The sequence below is a fragment of the Diplotaxodon limnothrissa genome, linkage group LG14 (genome assembly GCF_057381915.1).
Source record: "Diplotaxodon limnothrissa isolate DT_005_m linkage group LG14, D_limnothrissa_male_GT1.1, whole genome shotgun sequence".
Lineage (NCBI taxonomy): Eukaryota > Metazoa > Chordata > Actinopteri > Cichliformes > Cichlidae > Diplotaxodon > Diplotaxodon limnothrissa.
In genome coordinates, this window is record NC_140609.1 from 6,247,210 (window position 1) to 6,270,844 (window position 23,635).

Consider the following 23,635-nt stretch of genomic DNA (forward strand, 5'->3'; position numbering starts at 1 on the left):
ATGAACTTGTTGTGTAGGCTTTGACTTTTTTCCCCGCAAGCTGTTCTAATTAAAGATACTATTTTTCACTATTATTTGTAATACTAATAATACCTACTGGAAAGCTACCAGAATAGCATTTAATTTTTGATTAAATCACGGGTATCGCCAGCTCTCTTCGACGCGCTTGAACATGGCATTTTTTCAATGAAAGAAATCTCTGATGTTTACGTTCATTGCCATGACGACGGTGTAGGAGGCGGTTCACTCGGTTAGCTAGTGACGCTCAAATAGAGGTATGAACCAATCAGAAAAAAGCTTCGTTGACCGACTGACGTCACCGTTAAAGCGAAAAGAACCGTTACTTGGTTGCTGAAACTCTACAACTGCACTGGAAGGAGGATATGGCTGAATACCAGCGTACTCTTGATTAAATCGCCTGCAGGGCAAGCTTCCAGTCTAATGTTAATAGTGATGCTCTAAAAGCGACCACAGAGGTACTTTTGAGTGGCGCTTCCCTGCCCGTTTGGATCGGGATGTTCTCCAATTGCGGGGTGAGTGTATGCAGTTACCTGACACCACCATAACCCTGATAGGTGCTGTTCTTTCGTATGGACAGAAGCACAAACCGAACTCCCATCGAACTCAGAGAATGTTAAGTTTGCTTTGTGAGGGGAAATTAACATATAAACGGCACTAAAAACAATCTAGCGCATTTTAGAAGTAACAGCGTGGCGGTTAAATATTCGGTATCAGTTGTGGTAGTGTAACTGCTGTCTTTTTTTTAGCATATTTTCAAGTTTTAGAACAAGGATGCTCATTGCCCGAAGCTATGCTGCAAGGCTGATAACCCCGAACAAACTCTAAAAGTTCGTCAAATGAAGTCTTAATTTTTCTTTTGGATATACGTGTGCGAAGAATACTACCCTAGTAGGTTTGGAAGTACCGTGTTATGACACGTGAAATTTGCGTGCTTGCTGCATTAATATGCTTACACAGTACAGTTTGACGCGGTACTCTGACACAGTGCTACTGTCTTGGCTACACTGCACCGTTACTGTTGACTATAGTAAGCTAGCAAGACAGCTAATTAACTGACCAATACGTCGTGGTCACGTGCTTATATAAAGACGAAATCAGTATCCAGGTTAGTTAATACGCGCTGTATTAAGTTTGTGCGTCGCCTCCTCTAGGGATGACAAGTTTTCGGTCTGTCTATTGCCCCTAAACACCCCACCACCCCCTTCACGGACAGCACCGCAAGCCTCCCATTCCATTACCGAGCAACGCTCCCGGGGTCTGACTGGTTATCTAATCACGCGCGGAATAACGTCATCCCCCACTATTAACGAGCGGCATTTAAAATGCGCGTACATCATATTTTGCATCAAATCGGTCCCTTCAGGAGCCACGTTAAGTCCCACACCGCAGTGCAGCGAGCCTGGCAACACCGGTACCAGCGCCATCTCATCTCAGTGTCAGTGTCATGTAACGCTACACCCCTCACAGAGCCCATCCACCACAGAGCCGCGTCTGTCTTTTTCCATTGTCCTGCAAACGTACGTCAACACAGTACAACATACTCCACTTCATCTGGTCCTCTCTGCTGCTCACGTATTAGCTTTTTGTTATCTGGATACCAGTGTCATATAAACATGTGGCCAGAGTGAGTGGCTGTCAGCCTCCATCAACAATATTGAGCAGTCTCCCTCTATTAGGTACTATTTAAGAACCATCTATTTACTGGGGCTGTGTACAGCTTGCTACACACACACACACACACACACACACACACACACACACACACACACACACACACACAAATAAAATGTAGTTACTGTTACTGAGAAGCTCAGAGATTCCCATGGAGTCCTTTAAGAGCAAAGTGGAATGCCAGTGAGTGTTGAGTGACCCATGGAGGTCATAGGCGGCTGCTATATTTACTGACTCTGTAACTCGATCGGTGGCATTCTGCAGTGCTGTGCTCACGCTGCTCCCTCGCACTCCGTTACCCACAGAGTCCCAAACTAAACTGGCACCCGGTTGCCTTCTGTCTGTTGGCCTGGCCTCTCAGAACATCAAGGGTGAGCCTCTTAAACCTGCTGCTCTTCGTCCTTTTCTTCTCTTAGGTATCTGCTTGAAAAGTTGGCATATACAGTGCGGGCTGCTCGCTCAGCTGTAGAACAAGGCTCGTCTAGGAGGATAGGGGATAACCTTTCAGAAACTTCTGGAGTTTGCTCGCATGAGTAGAAGAGCTTCTGGCAGCGCACTCACCAGAAATATACAGTTAGACAGTCTTAGCTTAGCTGGGCTTCATAATGAGCAACCTTTCTGGATTTGATAGTCCAACTGGGAGAAAGCCATCAATCTTTAATGGTAAGACATGAAATCCGGAACATGTGTTGACTGCTTGCACGCTCACGTCACGCTCGAACAGCTTGTGTGAAAGTGCAGCAACTTGTCTTGAGAGGCAGATGCGTTCATAAGATGCTTCTTTCTGGCGTCAGGGTGGTTTTAATCCTGTGTGCCTGTGTGTTTCCACAGGAGCGTGTGCATGTGCATAGACTATAGGGGAGCAACAGTAGGATGAGCTGCCCCAGAGCCATCACAGTCTGCAGGGACTGACACACACCGCTACAAATACGGCAGGTAATTACTTCACACAGATGCCTTTGGACACACAACTCTGTCCCAGCTGCTATATCAGTCCTGCTATCATGTCAGCGATTGCAAGGTTTACATGCATCACAGCAGATTTACCGACAGAAAGTAAGGGAAAGTTATAAAAATAAGTTACGTGGTGTGTTTAATCTGCTCATTCAGTGACACACACAAATGTCTAAACTAGAACATTGATCTTGCAAATCAATTTATTCTCAGCTTACAACACTATTATAACATGCACACTAGGGCTGGGCGATGTGGCCTAAAATTCATATTGCGATAGAATTTGAAGCATGTGCGGTAACGATATATATCGCGATATATTCTTTTTTTTCTGTATAATGTATTTTCCACACTATAAGGCACACTTAAAATCCTTTAATTTTCTCAAAAATCGAGAGTGTGCCTTATGTATGAATTCTGGTTGTGCTTACTGACCTCAAACCGATTTGGGCGTGCAGAAATCTGTTAAAAAATGTTTTAGTACAACTTTGGTAAGCCCCACTGCTTGATGGATTGTCAGAGCATTATGGCTGCCGTAGTAAGGAGCTTTGCGGAGTAATCTGGGTCCAAAACTCCGTCCTCCTTCAGGTTCTGAGTGAGAGATTTTTGAAACTAATTAAAACGTACAGCTCTGCGGTATAGTCAAAATCTCTATCGTTGGCCAAATTTATATTGTTTCTATCGTATATAGTTTCTATCACCCACCCCTAATGCACACTGTGCCATTAAAGGGACAGCTAAAAGGCTCTGATGCCAGTATCATAGAACAGCCTTCCAATATTCAACACATTTCCACTACATTAGACAAAACTGCTGTACAGTGTAGCTTTTATGTGATACAATGCTGGTAACATGTTCATATGTTTCTATAGGGCAACACTTTATAGACATGTGTATGGATTTCTTTTCAGATTTTAGAAGAACAAAGGATGGTATAAAACCAAGACAAAGCCATAGAAAACAACAGTTTTTTCAGATGATTTTTAAAGCGGACTAACATTAACTGTGTTGAAGGCATTATTAGAGAGTGAGAGACTCACTGAATCCTATGGGAGAATTCAGTGAAGGCAAAAGTGGTGGTTGCTGATTCTTTTAAAACCCAGATTTTATACCAAACTTTAAGCAGTTTTCTGGTAATTTGAATTAAGGCAGGGCAATATGGCCAAAAATATTTATCACGACATATATTTGAAAATTATATATAACTGACGACATAACAGATGCCAGACAAAATACTTCACAACTCCACAACTTTATTAGTGAAAACACCGCCCATCAATTCATCTTCACTTAAACAAGCAGCTATATAAAAATTTAACAGTGCAAAGGCAAATTCCTTGCTGACAATTTAACCAAAAGGCATTTTCAGTGGAAATGGGCTGACATATCCTGAGCATAATCATGTATAATATCCACAAAAGTTTAGAAGAGGTGCTTTGCAACATGAAACTGCAGTGAGCCAAATAAATAAGTCAAATACGTATTTTTCGGACCATAAAGTGCGCAGGATTATAAGGCACATTAAGCGAAACAAAACAGTCAAACTTTACTCAGCTCATTCTTCTTGCTTCCTCCACTTCTGTACCATTGATTCATTAATGCTGAATTCTCTCGCAGCTGCTCTATTCCCATGTTCTACTGCGCAACTGATAGCCTTGAGTTTAAAATGCGCTTCATACGCATGTCTCTTAACAGGTGCCATTTTGGGGTCCTTATACACACACAATACGGTAATGTTATGTTGAAGCACAGTACGTATTACTCTGCGAGGCTCCTGACTACGGTAGCCGTAATACTCCGACAATCCATCAAGCGGTGCAGCTTCATAGCTTACCAAAGTGGTACTAAAACATTTTTTAATAGATTTTTGAGCGCCATGAAAATTAAAGGCTTTAAGAGTACCTTAAAGTCTGAAAAATACTGTAATAACGACGGCCCACTTGCATGTTCTACAAAAAACAAAACAAAAAAACATACGTAAAAATGTGCTTTGGTGGGTATCTGACAGACAAAAACCAAACCAGTTCCACATCACTGAAGTTGCACCATTTTTTCAAACCAATTCAGGTTCATCTGTTTCATTCAACGATCCGCTTTTGCCCTTCTCATTCTCCATCGCCGCCATCGTCTTTCCGCCATGTGCGTATGAAAACAAAGGTTTTACCCATATTCTATTGCGATATTTCATTTTCTTATCATTGCCTAACATTATGCCGGTATACCGTGAATGTCCCTAATTTGAATGCAAATAGCCACTGAGTAGCAAGACTTGCTTTTTGAAGGACTTTGACAAAGGTTTGAATCTAAAAAAAAATGAAGCCAATATGAAAGTGCTTTTTTTTCTTCTAATGGCAGCAGGGGGCAATTCCACTGGTCTGGTTATACAAAAGTCTATGGAAAAACAGCCCCATGTTGCAGTTGATCTGCAACCTTATTTCTGGTTGATTTTGTTATCTTAATGGCAAAAACTGACCTTGCTAACTTCACAGTGGATTTCAGTTGTGTCAGGAGTAAAATCCATCCCAAAAGTTAGAGCGAAACAGTAAAGAAAAGTTAACCCTGGAGAAATGTACACTCTATCTGCCTTTAGGGGACATACTGTCATTTTCATTATTCTCTGTCATTCATTTACTATTACACTGGTAGATGTTCATGACCTAAAGTCATAAAATAATAAGGTCAGTGTATGTCTAAGTAATGTCAGGCTTCAGACTGCTTTAAAAGCTTAGTTTCAGAAAGTCTATACTATTGACTCTGTATGAAGCCATTGAGAAGGGATATTCTAACATGAGCATCTTAGGTGCACAGTTCTGGCTGTGAGCCCAGAAGCCTCACCAACCTGGTATTCTAACCTTCTGTTTATGTGGCACAGCCAATCAACAGGATGTCTTTATGCATAAAAAAACACAACTGTCAGCTTTTAATTGCTTGTACTTTATAGTGTTTTGCCATAAAACAGATCAGTGCTAAAAATAAGTGGACTGAGAATTGATCCCTGCAGAACACCAGTTCACAATAGATCTTTAGTAATTGAATAGTGTTATATATCAGTCTGACTGAATTATCAGTCATACATATTTTTATGTGTCAGTTTCTGTTTCAGTGAAACATCAGCGTCAAAAGGAGCTGGATCAGCACAGGAGACTTAGCAGTATGTTGGTTTTTGCTTGAATTGGGCCAGTCTATAAAGTGTTTATCAGCAGCATGAATTACTGGATAAAATACTTTCAAATCTAAAGTAATCCAAGGCTCTGACAGTGCTGGTGCTTTATTCTGTTTGAACTCTGAGCTGGGAGTTTTAACTAGTTACGCTTGAGCTTGTCCAGTGAGTCACTTAGCGTCACTCAGGCAGCGGGCTGTCAGAGCATGATAGGTGTTTGTTTGGCCAATTATTATTTGGCCACTATTATTATTTCAATTTGCTTAATGAATGAAGAATTACAGCAATCAGCTGCACAGACTGGAGCATTAATCACTGTAGCCCAGATCCCATCCTCTTTGAGGTCACTGCTGTGTGTATGGCCGCAATGTGAGTCATCCACAGATGGTAGTAGTGATGAATGCTAATTGGTCTGCTCTTCTTCAGATTTTCATATTGCATAGGCTCGGTAGCAGATACTGTGAAACTCTGGCTCCTCAGTTGAAGCCTTTGAATGCAGGGCTTTGGGGCTGTGCCCTGTTTTGGGGTGTTTCATGTATGTTCAAGGATGGAGAATGAAAGGTGACTGAGATGTTAAATTCAGAGCTCTTATAGTTTCCACGGGCCCAGTTGGAGGGCCCCGGGAACAAGCAAAATTGTAGATGTTAATTTTTTTTCTTTCATAGCATTTTTAGGAACCCAGTGTTTTTAGTTGCTACTTTAATTTCATGGTTTATGCAGTGTATCATCTTTGTGCCAGCACTGTGCATTCCTCCAGTTCATTTCCTTTTCTACTTTGTGCAGCGCTTTAAATGCTGCATGTACACAGTACTGCACTGCCGTACACACAAGATGTGGCTGAGGTCAAAACAAAAGTGACTGGTATCTAACGACTAGTTAGGGACAGCTGGCAAAGGTGCAGCTATGGCCTGTTGGAATGGAGGAGTACTTGAGCCTCTTTTAATATGCTTGGCAGCCAGTTGTTACAGGCACAGAGAGGTAGGGTAGGGTTGTCAGTATGGCCTTCAATGGCATCAGCATGTTCTTATCTACTCACATTTCAGGGTATATATAGCAACCAGCACAGCTCAGAGACAGTCACTCACATTCCTCTTGTTGATTCTTAACATCTTTCCCTTTGAGAACCAAATTATTTTCTGAATGTCTGTGAAGGTTCTCAGTCATCCAGGTCATCGTAGTCAAAGGAGCTTGCAAAGAAAAGTGTCTGGACTTCTTTAAGTTGCTTGAAGACGTTTCACCTCTCATCCGAGAAGTTTCTTCAGTTCTAAGGTAAAATGGCGGAGATGCTTGGAGAAAACTCTCCTGAGTTTTTCTGATACACTGGCTATATAGGGGATGACAATGTTGTTGCAACATTGGAGAGAGGTGGCCTCCTTGAGTGTTCTATATGCTCACTATTGACTTGGAAATTCAGCAAAATTAGGCTTTTTTGTCGCTGTCTATCTTCTGAAATTGAGGATCGAAACTTAACCAAACCAAGTAGCTGAAAGAGGGCCATCTGACCTCAGGAAATCGCATGATAAGGTGGGGCCAGGTTTCACAATGAGCTCACCCGAAACCCTGGCTAATTGGGACCCACACCCATTTTCACACCTTGGCTCAGGTGATTAGAGGATCATCAGGGGTCCTTTTGTCCCTCTTTGGGGGGATACTCCCACTGGGTTTAAATCCGGGACTCTCCGCCATTTGACCTTAGAACTGAAGAAGCTTCTTGGAAGAGAGGTGAAACGTCTTCAAGCAACTTAAAGAAGTCCAGACGCTTTTCTTTGCAAGCTCCTTTGACTATTTTCTGAATGTTTTCTGCTGGCATGTGCTGAATTGTGCTGCTACTGCTGGTCGGTTTATACTGAGGTGATGGCAACACTGCAGTGTACTGCTGTGAGGGCCAAATAGCTTTCAGTTTACTAAGTTCACATATTTTACTTGTAAATGTGGTAAAGGTGGTCTGACAAAAGTCAGTATGTCTGTTCTTTCCTTTCTAAATGTCAAATAGCTTGTTCATTTGCAGCAGCGAATGAACTGTGGTTATGAACAGCTTGATGTTAGCAGTGAGTTTTCAGATGGAAAATCTATTCAGTTACCATCAATTCTGTAGGGTAGTTTGGTGTCTTTCAACTCCTTGGTTTGGTTAAGTTTCGATCCTCAATTTCAGAAGATAGAGAGCGACAAAAAAGCCTAATTTTGCTGAATTTCCAACTGAGCATATAGAGCACTCAAGGAGGCCACCTCCGCCCAATGAGCTAACCTGTGCAGTGAGCTGCTCTAAATGAAACAAAGTGGGACAATGGAAGCTGCTGTTCCTAATTGTCCGGCATCCTGAAGACTTTACTCCATGAACTGCAGATGATTAACATTTATGCCAGGAATGAACAAAATCATTTTGGGAGATAATCTTTTCTTTGTAAATGTTTGTAAATCTAAAGTAAGAGGGTTTTTTTGTTTTGTTTTTTTCCCCCAACTTTTTTTTAGATAAGTTAACACATTGTACTTTATGCCTTCTTCTGATGTATTTGCAAGTTATTAACTGTTATAGTTACCATTGTCTTGTTGATGGAATTAATAATAGGTACATCTCCCTCAGACTATGACTTGGCTATCAACAATTGGAAAATAAGTGTAAAACAAATATTTGATTGGTTTGAGTTAAACAAAACGAATCCCCTTCCAGATGCAAATGAGGCAGTGACCAAGATGTCAGGCTGAAGAACTGATTGCCATTCAGACTATGAGGACATCAGTAATAGCACATGGAAGTGGGAGGTGTGGGATTGGCAGTAGTCATAATAATCTGGTTTGGTTTCTGGCCGCCCCTCACTGAGCCTTTTAACAGAAGTTTCTTCTTGTTAAAAGGGAGTTTTTCCTTCCCACTGTCACCAAAGTGCTTGCTCCTAGGGGGTCATATGATTGTTGGGTTTTTTTCTCTGAATGTATTATTGTAGGGTCTACCCTACAATATACAGTTGGATCCTAATTGGGAAAATGTTTTCTGTCTGTGGAAACAGGGCCTGAACCAGCAGTGAGTTTCACATAGAATTTACACATAGATTTCTCCTCAGAAATGCACTGACTCAGCCTGCCATTTACTACAGTACAGTACACAGACACACTCCCACTCCAGATCAGCCCGAGTGTCTGTACTGATGTTACATTCATGCAGTACCACTCCAAGGCACGGTGCCTTTAACGTCCTGCACCATCAACAACACTGGTGGATAGCGGAAGCTTCAGATTGCTTCTTCCCTCCACCAGTCCAGGGGCACAGCCTGAGAGGACAGTGGGTGTGGGAGGAGATCTTACTCACTGACTCTTTTAGAATGACAGCATGAGCACATTTTAGTCCTATTTCTCTCTTTGTTTTTTTTTTTTGTTTTGTTTTGTTTTTTGTGCGCCTTCATAATAACAACAGCCATTTCCAGAGGCTTTATGTTTTTATGGCAGCCCATCCATCCTTTCATCTTATTCTTATTAACGTGATATCTTTTAAATATCTTAAGGGAAGTACGGTGAAACAGTCATCTGAACTCAAAGAGAAATTGTGGTGGTTAGAGGTGAAAAGTCAGAAAATATATATTTGATACCTTGTTTTTGCCAAAACTCACCAATCAAGACTCAAGACAGGGAGCCTGGTTCTTAGAGACATAAACACGTCAAAGATTATGACATGTAAGTTAGAGAGTATTCAAAATAAGGCCCATGTGTTTTTGCCTCATGCTTTTCAGCTGGAGATTTTAAGTCTAATACTCAGTAGCTTGAGAGCGAGCCTGGTTCTGACATAAACGGTAGTAACCAGACCGAAAAGCAGCGCACATTTCGCTTTATTTCGGTGCTTTTTTTTTTACTGAGATGTCATACACTTTGGATTCTAGCCAATCATTTTACCTTTGCAAGCGTAGTAGGCGGGCCCTGGTACGTATGTTCTTTTAGAGCAGAGCTACAGATTAAAAATGCCCAAGGCGAAGCGGTCAAAAGTCTGGCTGTACTTCACAGCAAAAGATGAAAACTCAGCAGCCTGCAACAAGTGCTTTAAGGTGATACTGTGCAAAGGAGGTAACTCCTCGAATCTGATGAAACACCTGGTGACGCATAGCATTTTTTTAAAAGCTGAGAAATGTACCGTATTTGATAGCTTGCTGCGAGACCTCACACCGAGCACATCTACTGCGGGTGTGGTGCCTGTTATCGGTCCCGGAGTTAGCAACATCCCCCAAAAACCCGAAGAGGAGAGTCCTGGCCCCTAGCCCTGCCAGTGTAGCAGAAATGCTGACGGATGATGATGGCAGCAACAGCCGTTCTTCTCTGCGAGAGTAGCTTCATGTTGTTCGTGTGTAATTTACGTTGAGTAGGCTAACCACGTTATTACATTAATGCATGTAAGGTGAACTAGCAAACACCATCGTAGTTACATGACGCTGTCTTCTTGTTTGATGGCAGATACTCCCTTCACCCTGGCCAAAAAAGCTAAAATGACCAAAGAAAAAGTGGAAAACAGCTAAACATGAGAGGTTTTTGGACAAAGTTTGTTTTCCCATTGTTTAAGCACTGCTTCCTGCCAAGAGTGATACCATATATGCCCTATAGCTGCAGAAAAGGCTAACATTGTTATCTTTTTACAAAAAAACAGCTAAACATGAGAGGTTTTTGTACAAAGTGTGTGTTCTTCATTCTTTAAGCACCGGTTCGAGCACCGTTTAAGCACCGGCACCGTTTCAAAAGTACCGGTTTGGTACTGGTATCGGATAAAACCTAAACGATACCCATCCCTTGTGACCAGTGGATTAAACAATAGTGATGACAGGGCCTTTTTTGGTCAAAGCTTTATGCAGGTCTCTAAAATAACTATCAGTAGGAGCAGAGATCAGTGAGAAAGGGAGACTTTACCACTCATTAGATTTTTGAACACACGGTCACATGTGGGCCCTATTTTTCTGTAGATGTTTAAAGATGAACATGTATACAGTAAATATGTATGCAGTGGCTTCTTCATCAGAACCGAGGAGTTGAATGTTCAATGTTCTGTTGACCTCAGAGGAAGTGCAGAGCTTGTTGTTGTTCAGCTCTGGTCAGCACAGCTACTAATAAAGTAACTTTAATAGTGAAAGCCAGATTCACCCCAGCTCCTACTTTCATACTGTGTCATGTTGCTTCTCGCTGATGTGTGCTCTGATCTTTGCCGGAAGTTCTGTTGTTGCTCTCCTCCCTCCTCATGCATTCCATGTACACACATGGAAAGGCAGGGAGATCCCAGAACAGAGCCAGGACACTAAATATAAAGTAGTTCAGAAAAAAAAGATCAGGCTTTTGTTGTTGAGGTCTTCTTCTGACTGTAGTGGTCCTTTAACCTCATGTTTTACTAAGAGGCCACAGACACTCTGTGTTTCCCCAGGGAGAATTATGGCGTTGTCTATCAGTGTTGTTAGTTTGGGGGGGGGGGGGGGGGGGGGGGTTTAAAGTTGATTTGATTTTTTTCATCTTTCAATTACCTCTAGTGAAAGGAAGCTTCTGAGCTTGGTTTTCTGAAACCTCATCTCCTTCAGTTCTTTGCCAGCACGATGCCAGCAGTCACCTGCTGAAATCCTTTCTTGCACTGCACTCATGCAGTCACTTGTGCTACTCTGTTGACAGCTTTGTTAATACAGATTTAGTAGAAGCCAACCAGAACAGCCAAGTCTTTCACAGTAGTACAATGTTGTTTTCCTCTGGCCTCCCATATTAGATTCTATCTCACCACGTTCTGACTTTCCAGTTGCACAGAGACTTGTTAATCAGAGGGTTTTCACTTCCTTGGTGGCTCTAAAAGGGAGGAAAAGAATGCAGAGCTCTGATACTTAGTGTAAATTGGTCATGGAATATGCCCTGCTGTTACTTTTAAGTCCTTTATGCGTTGGTAGCAAGCAAACAAATGCAGCTTGTTGCCCAGTAGCTATGGTAACTGCTGGTTATCACAGCCTCAGGGGAGGCCAAAAATGCAGAAGTAGCCAGAGTGCATTTGTGTGTGTTTTTGCTCGTGACTCTGCGTGTGTTGTTGTTTCCGTGGAGACATCGCTTCAGAAGTGGGATCTGTAATTTTCTTATCAATCCACAGTGTCCATGATGTATGATGCGACTTGTTGTTCGCACTCCACTTTTAGTGGCTCGCCCACAAGGCGAGCCCAAACTTGTTTCACTCAGTTGCCCTTTGTCTTTGGCTGCGACACAGCTGCAGGATTACAGAGAGGTGCGTGCATTTGATGGGTACGCAGAGGTTCAGTTCAAGGTAGAAAGGGAGCCATCATACAGGAAACTTCACAGCCCCACACAACACTGGTAAAACCACAGAAACACATGTGAAATATTTATTTTAAGGTGCTTTAAGAATTCTGGAAAATCCCTCAGTATAACTGCCCACGGGGGAGCTTACATGAGAACTAAATAACTTTTTACATTACCTATATGTTTTTACCCCTACCCAGGACACCTACATTTGAAAATATGACAACTCAAGAAGAAGGCAACTTTAGGATTTTCAAATTCATGCCATAAGTGCATCTACTGAAAATCTCAGACAAATTTGAATCTTCAATTCAATTCAATTCAATTTTATTTATATAGCGCCAAATCACAACATAAGTCGCCTCAAGGCGCTTCATAGATACAGAGAAAAACCCAACAATCATATGACCCCCTATGAGCAAGCACTTTGGCAACAGTGGGAAGGAAAAACTCCCTTTTAACAGGAAGAAACCTCCGGCAGAACCAGGCTCAGGGAGGGGCGGCCATCTGCTGCGACCGGTTGGGGTGAGAGAAGGAAGACAGGATAAAAGACATGCTGTGGAAGACAGCCAGAGGAATCTTAGTGACATAGTGGTCATAGGATTTTCAGTTTGACGCCATAGATCTTTCTGCCAGGAGGATGAGGAGTAACTTCCTGTTTGCATTCACATTATGAATAAGAACATTGCTGGGTGCTTTCAGTTGCTCCCTTATCTCGAAAGGGGGTCACAGTGGATGGATTTGCATGTTTGTTTGACACAGCTTTAATGCCAGAGGGATATTCTTGACATATCCTTTCTATTCATTTGGTAATAATTTGGTACTGTTATTTGGAGAATGCTGTTTTATGACTGGGTTTGTGTTTCTTCCCAGAATTGAAATGGAGATCTTTCACATGTAAGGCAAATGTGCCAACCACCAAACCATGGAGCCACTTCACCAGCACAAACAGTAGCATGATGTAAGGACTAGGAATGTGCGTGAGTAGTTGATAGGCAACTAATCATCGCTATTTTCAGTAGGCATACTACACTTTTTAACATTGTCCAATTAACAATCTTAAAAATGAACTTAATATGCGAGCATTTCTTGCTTTTAGACTAGTCTGTTAATCACCTTTTTTCCCCCAGCTCGTTTAGTTGACTAAGAAATTAGTCGCCAGGATCATTTTTAGTGAGAACCAGGTTGAGGGTGGTAAAACAGTAACTACATCAATAAGCTATATTTGTGTGTGTCATTGTTTTTTCTTATGACAACTAAGTTAGAAAAGTCTTTGACTTTTTTCTGATGTGTTTCGGGTTAGGAACGGAAACACATCAGAAAAAAGCAACCACAAAGCAAAGCAATTTGGAGTAATCCAAATTGCTTTGCTTTGTGGATGTCTGCCATAGCAAACTGAGAAAAAATGTCAGCAAAAATTTCACTTATTAGCAACTAACTGTTGCTTACATAGCTTATGTTTACATGGATTTTTTTGTATATGCCGGTTACCGATGTCGGACCAAAGTAAGCTTACTACTGTACCAGTCACAGTATACATATGTGGGCGATCGTGGCTCAAGAGTTGGGAGTTCGCCTTGTAATCGGAAGGTTGCCGGTTCGAGCAACAGTCTCGACGAGACCGACAGTCTCGGTCGTTGTGTCTTTGGGCAAGACACTTCACCCGTTGCCTACTGGTGGTGGTCAGAGGGCCCGGTGGCGCCAGTGTCCGGCAGCCTCGCCTCTGTCAGTGCGCCCCAGGGTGGCTGTGGTTACAATGTAGCTTGCCATCACCAGTGTGTGAATGGGTGGATGACTGGATGTGTAAAGTGCTTTGGGGTCCTTAGGGACTAGTAAAGCGCTATATAAAATACAGGCCATTTACATATGTCACTCAAAGGTTCCTCTTGTGATGGAGTACCTGCTCTGTAATATGAGATGAAAAAAAAGACATCAAAATAAATGCTCTAAAAACTAAGACGTGAGAGTTAAGTGTGGAGACAGGAAGAAGAGGGGGATTTCCTTAAAGGGTTATAAGAGGTGTGAAAAATTCCTGCAGTTTGGAACTGTCTGATGGTATGAATTAGTTAAAAAAAAAGAGCTGTGCTCATTGTTGTTTTACATTTACAATTTCTATGCATTAATTTAATTTTCCCTCACATTTTTATTACTTCTGTTTACGCATAGTAATGTGTGAACTACTGTGCTGATAAAGATGCGGTGGACTTACCAGCTTTAGCTGATGCCAGTGGATTTTTTTCCATGAAAAATGGCGTTGCTATCATCAAAGTCTGGTCTGAGCTGTGAAAATCTTGTTTGGTTTGTTTTTAGGCAACAAATTGTCCACTCAAATGCTTGTAATGCAAATAACTGACATAAGCACAGACACATTTTGGGGGGGGATAAACAGTGTTAAAAAGAGAATAGAATCAGAATTAGGGCTGGGCCATATTATACCGTTCACGGTAATACCGGTATAATGTTAGGCAACGATAGGAAAATGAAATATCGCGATAGAATGGGAGTAAAACGCGCATGCGCAGTGCCTTTGTTTTCATACGCACATGGCCGATTGTTGAGTGAAACAGATGAACCAGAATTGGTTTGTAAAAATGGTGCAACTTCCGTGATGTGGAACTGGTTTGGTGTTTGTCCGTCAGATACACGACAAAGCACATTTTTTTGCAGAACATGCAAGCGGCCGTTGTTATTGTCATATTTGTCGGACTAAGATGCTCTTAAATCTGGGAGTAATCTGGGTCCTAAACTCCGTATTCTTCAGGTCAAACAACACTGCAGCATCACTTAGAGTTAAAAACTGTCTAAATTCTTTCATCTTTAATAAAACGATCAGCATTGCTGCTTTACCAGGTGTAACTATGAAGTTTAACTTCCAGGCATCCATGAAAACTAAAGTTATTACATTTAACGGAGTTAGACGTTAGCAGGAAGCTAGCGGAAGTTAGCTCGCTAGTTTCGCTAGTTACCTAAGCATGATATAGCATGTTCTGACTGAGAGATTTCTGAAAAAAATCAAACGTACAGTTCTGCTATCACTTCCAACATAAATGAAGACAGGAAACTAAACAGCAGTGACGTTTGTAGGGTTACTGAAGTTGGGCTAGCTGGTATATAATGATGTGCTACGTGATCGCTAGCGACACAGCTATGTTAGCATAACATAAACAGTGAAGCTGGAGGACGAACACTAACACTTTTCCACTTATAAAAGTTAACGTGAAGGTTCTTCATGGTTAGAGACAAATGCAATCGCATGGCAGGATGTTGTAAACGGACCAAACTTCAGTCAGGAGAACAACTGAGATAATCCATCCACAATATGAGGTTAGTCATTAATAGACTGCAACAACATGGGAATAGAGCAGCTGCCAGAGAATTCAACATTAATGAATCAATGGTACAGAAGTGGAGGAAGCAAGAAGAATGAGTTTAATAAAGTTTGATTTATCTGACTGCTTTGTTTCGCTTAATGTGCCTTATAATCCCGTGCACCTTATGGTCCGAAAAATACATACTGCACACTGCAGTTTAATGTTGCAAAGCACCTCTTTTTAACTTCAGTGGATATTATACATGGTTATGCTCAGGATATGTCAGCCCATTTCTACTGGAAATGCCTTTTGGTTAAACTTTCAGCAAGGAATTTGCATTTGCACTGTTACATTTTTATAAAGCTTTAATGTACATAAAAACCAGCTTCTTGTTTAAGTGAAAATAAATGGAAGGTTGTCTTTTTGCGCTAGTAATGTTGTGGAGTTGTATTTTGTCTCGCATCAATTATATCGTCGGTTATATCGTTATCGCAAATTTTCAAATATATATCGTGATAAATATTTTTGGCCATATCGCCCTGCTCTAATCAGAATACTACATATAAATTACTGAAAATGGCTGAACTAGTTTTTAAATAATATTCATATATTACTGATTAGGTTGCAATACATAAAAACAATTTAAGTCAGTGGTTAGACTTGATACTCTGCTTCATGTAACCACTTATCCTGATTACCAATGTTAGGGTAATTGGATCCAGATAACGGTAAGATACCCAGGGTACGCTGAACTCATGTCATACAGGGCCTAGGCCTTTTAAGTCACGTTAATATGCGGTACAGGGTCAGCGATTTTGGATAAAAATAAGAACTTTTTGCCTGGCACTTTTGCAAAGCCTAGTGTGGCAGGAAACCCTATAGCTAACAAAAGTCCAAACAATTCATCAAATGCATAGAGCCAGCAGGAAAAGAAACCAGGAAACACTCGGGAGCAAGAGATATAACGTCTACCTGTTAAAGACACAAACAAAATATAATAAATAGTCACACTAGTGAGAAGGCGAATATGGCACAGGTGAACTCAGTTAAGATAATAATGAGGCTGGGAAAACAGCAAAGGAGGGAAGTAAAAATACACAAAGCCACATGAGAAACTAATCCTTCAAAATAAAGCAGGATGTCATCTGAAAGAGGACTCGGATACACATGTTAGTGGGGGTATCATTTCATTCAGTTAAGTGTAAATATTTTGTTAGTAGTGATTAGAGGGATATACGATCGAGGACCTTCAACATGGCTTTAAGGCTTTCCTTATGTCAGATGGCTTGGCAACTACTCCAGTAGTTAACAGGTGTCATGATGGTGGTTATCAGCTTTGTTAAGCATGGCTTTCTGTTTCAGGCTCTGTATGTGCTCACACAAAAAGGGGCGTTTCATACATCAGACTCTTCTTCATAAAATGATCCCTACGAGTGTCACCTATTCCAATCAGAGGTTATCAGGTGATGATAAAACTCTATAAAGATGATAACACCACTGCAAGACAGGAAATGAATGCTGCAGAAGATAGTTAATCTAGTGATAGTGCACAGGGCAGTGAAATAAACATTTAAAACTTACTGTCCCACAGCCTGATAAAGCAGGCGTTTGTCAGCAGATTAAAGTTAAATTAATTTGGTTGGTTGAACAGGTATTCCTGGTGCGTGTTCTGTGGTGTAGTAGTTGCCATTCCAGCCGTGTAAAACAGACTCAGCAGCAGATTAGAACCAAGTATAAAAACATTTATACATTTTCTGCATTACCAGCTGAATACATGAGAAATATACTTATAGTGCTTCATAACTGATGCTAGCAAGGTCCAGCTTAACAAGTTGCACAAAGATAATGTATTCCCCCAGCATAGAATAAAAAAAAAAAAAAGAATAATTAAAAACATGCTGTTTGCAAATGACATGAAATACAGTAAGAGGTGCGTGTTTTTGGATGGTTTGTCTCATGAGCCCTTTTGCCAATGATTTTCTTCACTTAACTTCCAGCTGTACTTCCCACCATAATCACCAACTTGGTAATTATGATAAGTAAGTCCAGATTCAGGTTTTATCCTGTCTGAAAACTGTTGGCTGATATCAGACACAGAATCCACATTTTGCTGTTGCCATCTATGTTACTCTGCCCAAACTAAAATAACCCTCCACATACCAGCACTGTCAAATGATTGAAACAAACCGTCTACAAAGCGAGAGCGAAAGCGAGGCCAGCTTCTCTTTGCTGCTAGTCCTGCTGGCTTAGCAGAACTGCACTGAGTGGCCACAGCCGCCTGGCCTCCCTCTGTGTGTCTTGGCCAGTGCCGTGAGTTGGTCTCTCTCCAAATGGTGCCTGTCTGCCTGCTCCAGATCCATATGCTGAATTATAGATAAAGCTGTGTTCATAGAGACAGAGAGAGAGAGAGAGAGAGAGAGAGAGGAAGAGAACAGCAAAAAGGGATCAACAGAGACCCCGAAGGAAAGGAAATTACACTCAGTAGAGGTAGGTGCCGAGGAGGGGGAGAGAAGAGGGGAGACAGGCAGATTAAGGAAATAGGAGCCTCCCTAAATGAACTCAACATGGATCAGCATCACCAGATACTTTTATTTATTTAGACACTGCTGTGCGTGTGAACAAGAGCCTCTCTCTGCCTCAGCCACAGGAACACACTGTCCTGCCCACATGGCTTTACTTCCAGAATTAAGCTAGACTCTCCTGTTATAGCTGTGAGAGAGGGCGAGAGGGGAGACCAGGGCATGCAGGAGGAGCACTGCTGGGTCTACGCAAGCGAGATTATGTTCCATATTTCCTCAAATCTCCATGATTTTTTTTAGCGCTAAGTTAAGAGGAGGGTTCTATGTTGATGAGAGGGATTTAGCATTTGATATCCTAAACTGTGTGTCAGCAAGCATGCCTGCTGGTGTTAATTGTATCACCGTGGTTTTCCCCTGGATTTCATATCATGCTGTTTGTTCTACAGCATGATATGTTCTACTCTTGACTTTGTATGATGTCAGAGGTAGCAGATATGCATTTGACCTGTTTGGGAAGACAAGCCAATCAGGAGAAGGTTGAAACGGAAAGAGTGCTGAGGATTATTTTCTTATAACCATGATGCTACTCTAAGAGTCTAAGGATAAAAATATGGAGCTGGGAATAAATATAAACAGGTCATGTTGATCACATTTTAGTCAAAACCATCATAAATTTTTTATTTTTTCTATGTGCAGTTATGGAGAGCAGCAACAACACCCAGAACAGAATGAAGCGGGCTTCAGTGACAAACGATATAAGTCAAAGAGCTGGGTTGCAAAATGGCTTACAGGTGCAAAGTATCTGTGCTTTAGGTGGCCAGCTTGAAGAGCACATCCAGTGCAGTTGGCTAATTGAATGTGTAGAAAGGTATCATTTGATCCAACAGCCTGAGAGTGTGAGTATAAGCTTGATGTAAACACACTGAGGACAGCTGCTATATTGCAGCAATTTTCCATCTGTCTGGAGCAACAGCCTACACACCTACACACACTTAATCAAAAACACATATAATATCTAGTATGTGTGGAGTTTAAGATGTGTCCGTTTAAATATGGAAGACAGTGTTGCATGTGGAGTGATGTACTACTCTGCCACAGTATGCTTTTATGATACCATTAGGACCTTTAGAAATTGCTCCATTATTTTGAGGGCTAACAGAGTTGAGTTAATGCCCATACATTTGAGTTTAATTCTTTTACTATTGCATTATGTAGCACTCAGAAACTAAACTTTGTCCTTTGCCGATAGTGAAATAAGAAACGTTCAGTCTGAGGTGGTCCTGATGATTCTTAGTGTGCCAACTGGAATCCAGTAAGTGTGGAAAAAACACTAGCGCATGCTCAGGAAATGGACTGCAGCAATGCAAAGGAAATGGGATTTATGGTAAATTCGTTTAGACATGACAAAATACTGATGTCATTCTCTAAATGGCAGGACAGTGAGTCAGGATGAGTGAATGAATCAGCGTTTGTTTTCATATTCTGCCATTTAAACTCAGTCATGCACAGCCTTGAATCATTTTGTCTCTTTAAAACACAATTAACGCTCAATGGAGCGAGGGTAAATGATGGCCTGCCCACTGCCTACGTTGTTGCTGTGGTATTGATTGGATTGTTGCTGATGAACTAATACAGGGCTCTTGTGTCTTTGCTGTGTGTGCAGTCGATGCTGTCTTCCAGAGGCTATCCCTCTCCCTGGCTGAGAAACCAGCAGCAGCAGCAGTATGTCCCGTGTCTCCTCCACCGCAAAGCGATACACTGGCCCCTCTTACACCAGCCACTACAGCTCCTACAGCTCCTCCCTAACCCCAGGCCTTAGCTCCTACAGCGAGCGGGACAGGCTGTCCTCCTACAAGTCCCACACCTCCTCCTCCTCTTCATCCTCCTCCTCAGGTTACTTATCCTCTACCTATCTGAGCAGCGCCGCCGTCCGCAGCCACAACTACAGCACCTCCTCGGACCCTGAGCGTGACCGGGGTCGAACCATCCCTCGCACTGACATCCTTGGCAGCAGCAGCAACCGCCGGAGTGAGAGCCTCAGCAGAACCCCACTCAAGAGCTATGGAGGGTCAGGGCTAAGTGGGGGGTCAGCCTACACTGGCTACAGCTCCTACGCTTCATCCCCAGCCCAGTCCAGCTACCTCTCCTCTTCTCCGGTGGCCTCCAGCATCTCGCTCAGTCGACGAAAATCTGTATCCCAGAGTGACCTGAGCAGGGACCTGGCCTCTCTGAGCCTCAATGATGCTTCCTCCTCAACCCCTTCTTCATCCACCAGTGCCCTGCGGAGCTACCGCAGTCGGACCAGTGATGTGGCTGAGTTTTACGGCAGTAGCTCCCGACCCGGCTACTCAGGCCTGTCCCGAAGCACTACTCAGGAGACCCTGTCACGGAGCTCCACCCAGGAGGCCTTCAGCAGGAGCAGAGCATTCAGCTCTTCAGCATGGGACCCAAGCAGTAACCAGCTGTCCCATTCCCCAACGAGGGACTCTACGGTAAGAACAAGTCCCATGTTCTTGTTGTGCTTTAACTGGAGAAGCATTCCTTTACAGAGGATCCTTGGCAGGATCTTTGGCAGGAGCCAAGGAAGGCTGAGTACTACGAAAGCTGCAGTCATCACCACAAAGCTTTCCTTTTATTAGTCTGCACATGGTAAAGACCCACAATGCTCTGGTGCTACTAGTAGCACTGTTTCCTACCAGTTGGGGGCACTGTTGTTCACATTAATTTCAGTGCACTTGAAGTCTGGGTTTACAGTATTCTTGCACACCTTACACTCTCCTGTGGTTTTTACTGTTACAACTCTCCGCTAGGACACAGTTACAATGCTCCTTATTCTTTTAACTCTCTTATTGTACTGTACAAAAGTAGTTTGATGGTTATCTGACAGCTCTTTCTAAGCCCAGCAGTCTCTCAAAGAGCAGACGGGTCCTCTCAGCATCAAGAATAATGACTCAGGTTTCCACTGCGTGGATCCCAAAGTATGACTGATCCACTTTTCCTTTGGATTAGTCTCAGTAACTGCTTCCATGGATGGAAGGAGGAAAAGTGGGAATTAGGGAGAATTTGTGAGAAGTCTGTTTGAAAGTGGCTTTCAGATAGAATAAATCTGTCATCTTTATTGCATCAGATATGCTCCAGAATGTGACATTCTTTATTCATTTAGTTCTTCTGCTCATCATGTTCATTTGCATATATGAAAAGCAGAAGGATATCTTCTCAACTATCAGCTGGTTTGCTGGCTGAGCCTGACAGTAGGGTGACAGAACTAATACCAGAGTGCATTTTTATGCACTCTGTGCTAGCTTACTTGACATTTTTATTTCTGTCAAGTAAGCTAGCACAGCCTTTACTGTAGAGGCCCCAAAGGCCCATTCTAAACCAGGCAATGTCTAAACCCTGTAATGTCCAGTCAGCTGTATGTAACTCCCATGCGTGTTACTGAGAAGTGAATGTGTTTTAGGGCTCACCGGGTATGGTTAACACTTTTTAGCACTTTTTTTTAAACAATAACTTAATATATTAACAGTTTCATATCACCAAGACCCTGCACATCCACACAGATCTTAGCTCAGGTTGATAGTGGGTGCTGCAGTACTGGGAGTGTGTGTGTGTGTGTGTGTGTGTGTGTGTATACCCACACGGCCTTGAGGAGAGGTCTTATCTGCCAAATTACTTAAAATAACCAGCGTGGGCTATACGTGCACTGGCTCTTTAAAACTAACTGCCATTGAGAACAATGAAAAGAGAAGACATAATAGTACACTTTACAGTATTACGGCACTCTGGACTATGGAGTTTTAACAGTGGAAACTAACTGCTGCCTGCTGACATCAGGGGTAAACATAGCTCATGCAAGTCTTTATTCACAAACATGACCTAAGATAACCAAGTCATTTCAAAAGAGTGTTCCCAAAGAACACTTGGGATCATGGTGCTGCTGGGTTAACTATAGAGACAAAAAAAGTCAGGCTTTATTAAAGCAAAGGTGAAATACTGGTTATAAAGAATTCCTTGTTCTTTGCTAGGGTTATTCATTTTAACCCCTTAGGTAATCAACACCTTTTTAACACGCAAGGTCTGAAAAGTGCAGGACTTTAACTGGAGGTCACCAGCTGGCCTGTGCATATTGCTAATGAACTCAAGCACATATAATCACCATCTTCCCAGGGGCTTGGTGTCAACACTGACAGCAGAGCGTGCAGAAAGCAGCCCCAGTGGATTTTGACTTACGAAGCTGTGTAGTGCTTTAGACATGTCTTTGGGAAAACAATGGATGTACTGATTAGACCAATAGATTATATATAAAAGATGGAAGTAGCTTCCCAGTCTGGAAGGTTAAGCTTATGTTGAATGCCTTAAGCTTATATTCTTCCCAGTGGCCAGCAAATGGTGAGTTCTCTGGTTTCAAAAAGAAATCTAGTTGTAAAATAAGTATACTGACTTGCACTTGATCAGTGATCTCAGCAAATATTTTCCTGGGATCCATCCCCGAGTACTCTGGTCCACATGCTTAAGTATGATTAAGATTTTTTTCCCTCTTTCCTGCAAACAGTTTCACAACAATTGCTGTAATGTTTTTGATGGCCAGAGACTGGCATTGCCACCTATTTTGTGTGAAGGTACGCATAGCGACATTAAGAAAACCCATGGTTATCAACTTGCTAAGTCAGTACAGTGATGTAACCCCTTAGCCTGACTGCCGATGTTACAGTAAGTGAAGCCTGATAACAGAAAGATAACCTGGGTATGCTGAACTTGCTTTGCAGTACAGTGCACAGTTCCTGTTGCTTGCACTTGTTTGGTGTATGAAAATAGTGTATGTCCACCAGCCCAGACTCATTGTTTCTTACTGATTTTAATGCAGCCAACTTTGTTTATTTCCCTTCATTTTTTTTAATCTCCTTTTTTCAGCCTCTTTATGTAGAATGTGACCACTTGTCTTTTTTCTTGGGTACCTCGGATTTTCACACTGATACTATAGTGGCATCTAGTAAAAATCTGGGACGAGTTCTAGTTTGGGTGACCTGACGTCAAGGTCAGAGGTCAAATTTTCTGAAAATCTTGTGACTCTTGTGAAAGTAGATATGCTTAAATAGAACTTTGACAAATAGGCAGGCAATGAAGTGTAATCACTGTGTGGTGCATATGTGCATGGCCATGACAATGCAGGTAAGAATGCATTGTGATTAAGAGAGCTTTCAAATGCTGAGGCTTAATAGATCATGTATCCTTCTGGTGGGTCGAGTATCCAAAAGTTGTACTCAAGTACGAGTAGCATTACTTTAAAAAATTATTACTCAAGTAAAAGTGAAAAGTAGTCGTCAAAAAAGTTACTCAAGTAAGAGTAAAAAAAGTACTTGGCGAAAAGACTACTCAAGTAGTGAGTAACTGTTTGAAATATCCGATTTATTTATTAAATAAATGTTACCAGACAAACAAATATAAATAAATATACAAATTTTACCATTTTCAAAAGGAATATATGTAAAAACATCAACAAAATAAGGCACAACAATTCTAATTTCCAGATTTCAGTTTTTCACAACATAAAGCTTTTTTCACCAATACCTACAGTAAATAATATAAATATATAAACAGTGCAAACAATTTCCAGTGACAAGATATGCTGTAAACGTTATATTCATTTTTGCTCCAAATGGCACAGCAGCCTCAGAGAAAACATTAGAACGAGGCATCTTCAACATATGTTCATACAAGGCAGCTCAGTTTACCATAAGTTGTATGGGTGT

General features: G+C 41.8%; 1 protein-coding gene across 5 annotated transcripts in view; it reads left to right on the forward strand.

Annotated features, from left to right (window-relative positions):
* Positions 1-346: 346 nt before the first annotated feature.
* Positions 347-23,635, forward strand: part of LOC146618278 (ubiquitin carboxyl-terminal hydrolase 2-like) — a 58,404-nt gene continuing 35,115 nt past the window's right edge. Inside the window, exons 1-4 of one of the 5 annotated variants that reach the window (XM_085370729.1) lie at positions 1,957-2,355; positions 2,524-2,628; positions 12,929-13,016; positions 19,549-20,377. In XM_085370729.1, the coding sequence (XP_085226855.1) occupies positions 19,610-20,377 (768 nt within the window). In that variant the 5' untranslated portion in view covers positions 1,957-2,355; positions 2,524-2,628; positions 12,929-13,016; positions 19,549-19,609. Of the gene's footprint in view, positions 534-1,956; positions 2,356-2,523; positions 2,629-12,928; positions 13,017-19,548; positions 20,378-23,635 lie in introns of those variants that run through there. The other 4 variants (XM_085370731.1, XM_085370727.1, XM_085370730.1 and 1 more) reach the window with 4 other exon arrangements.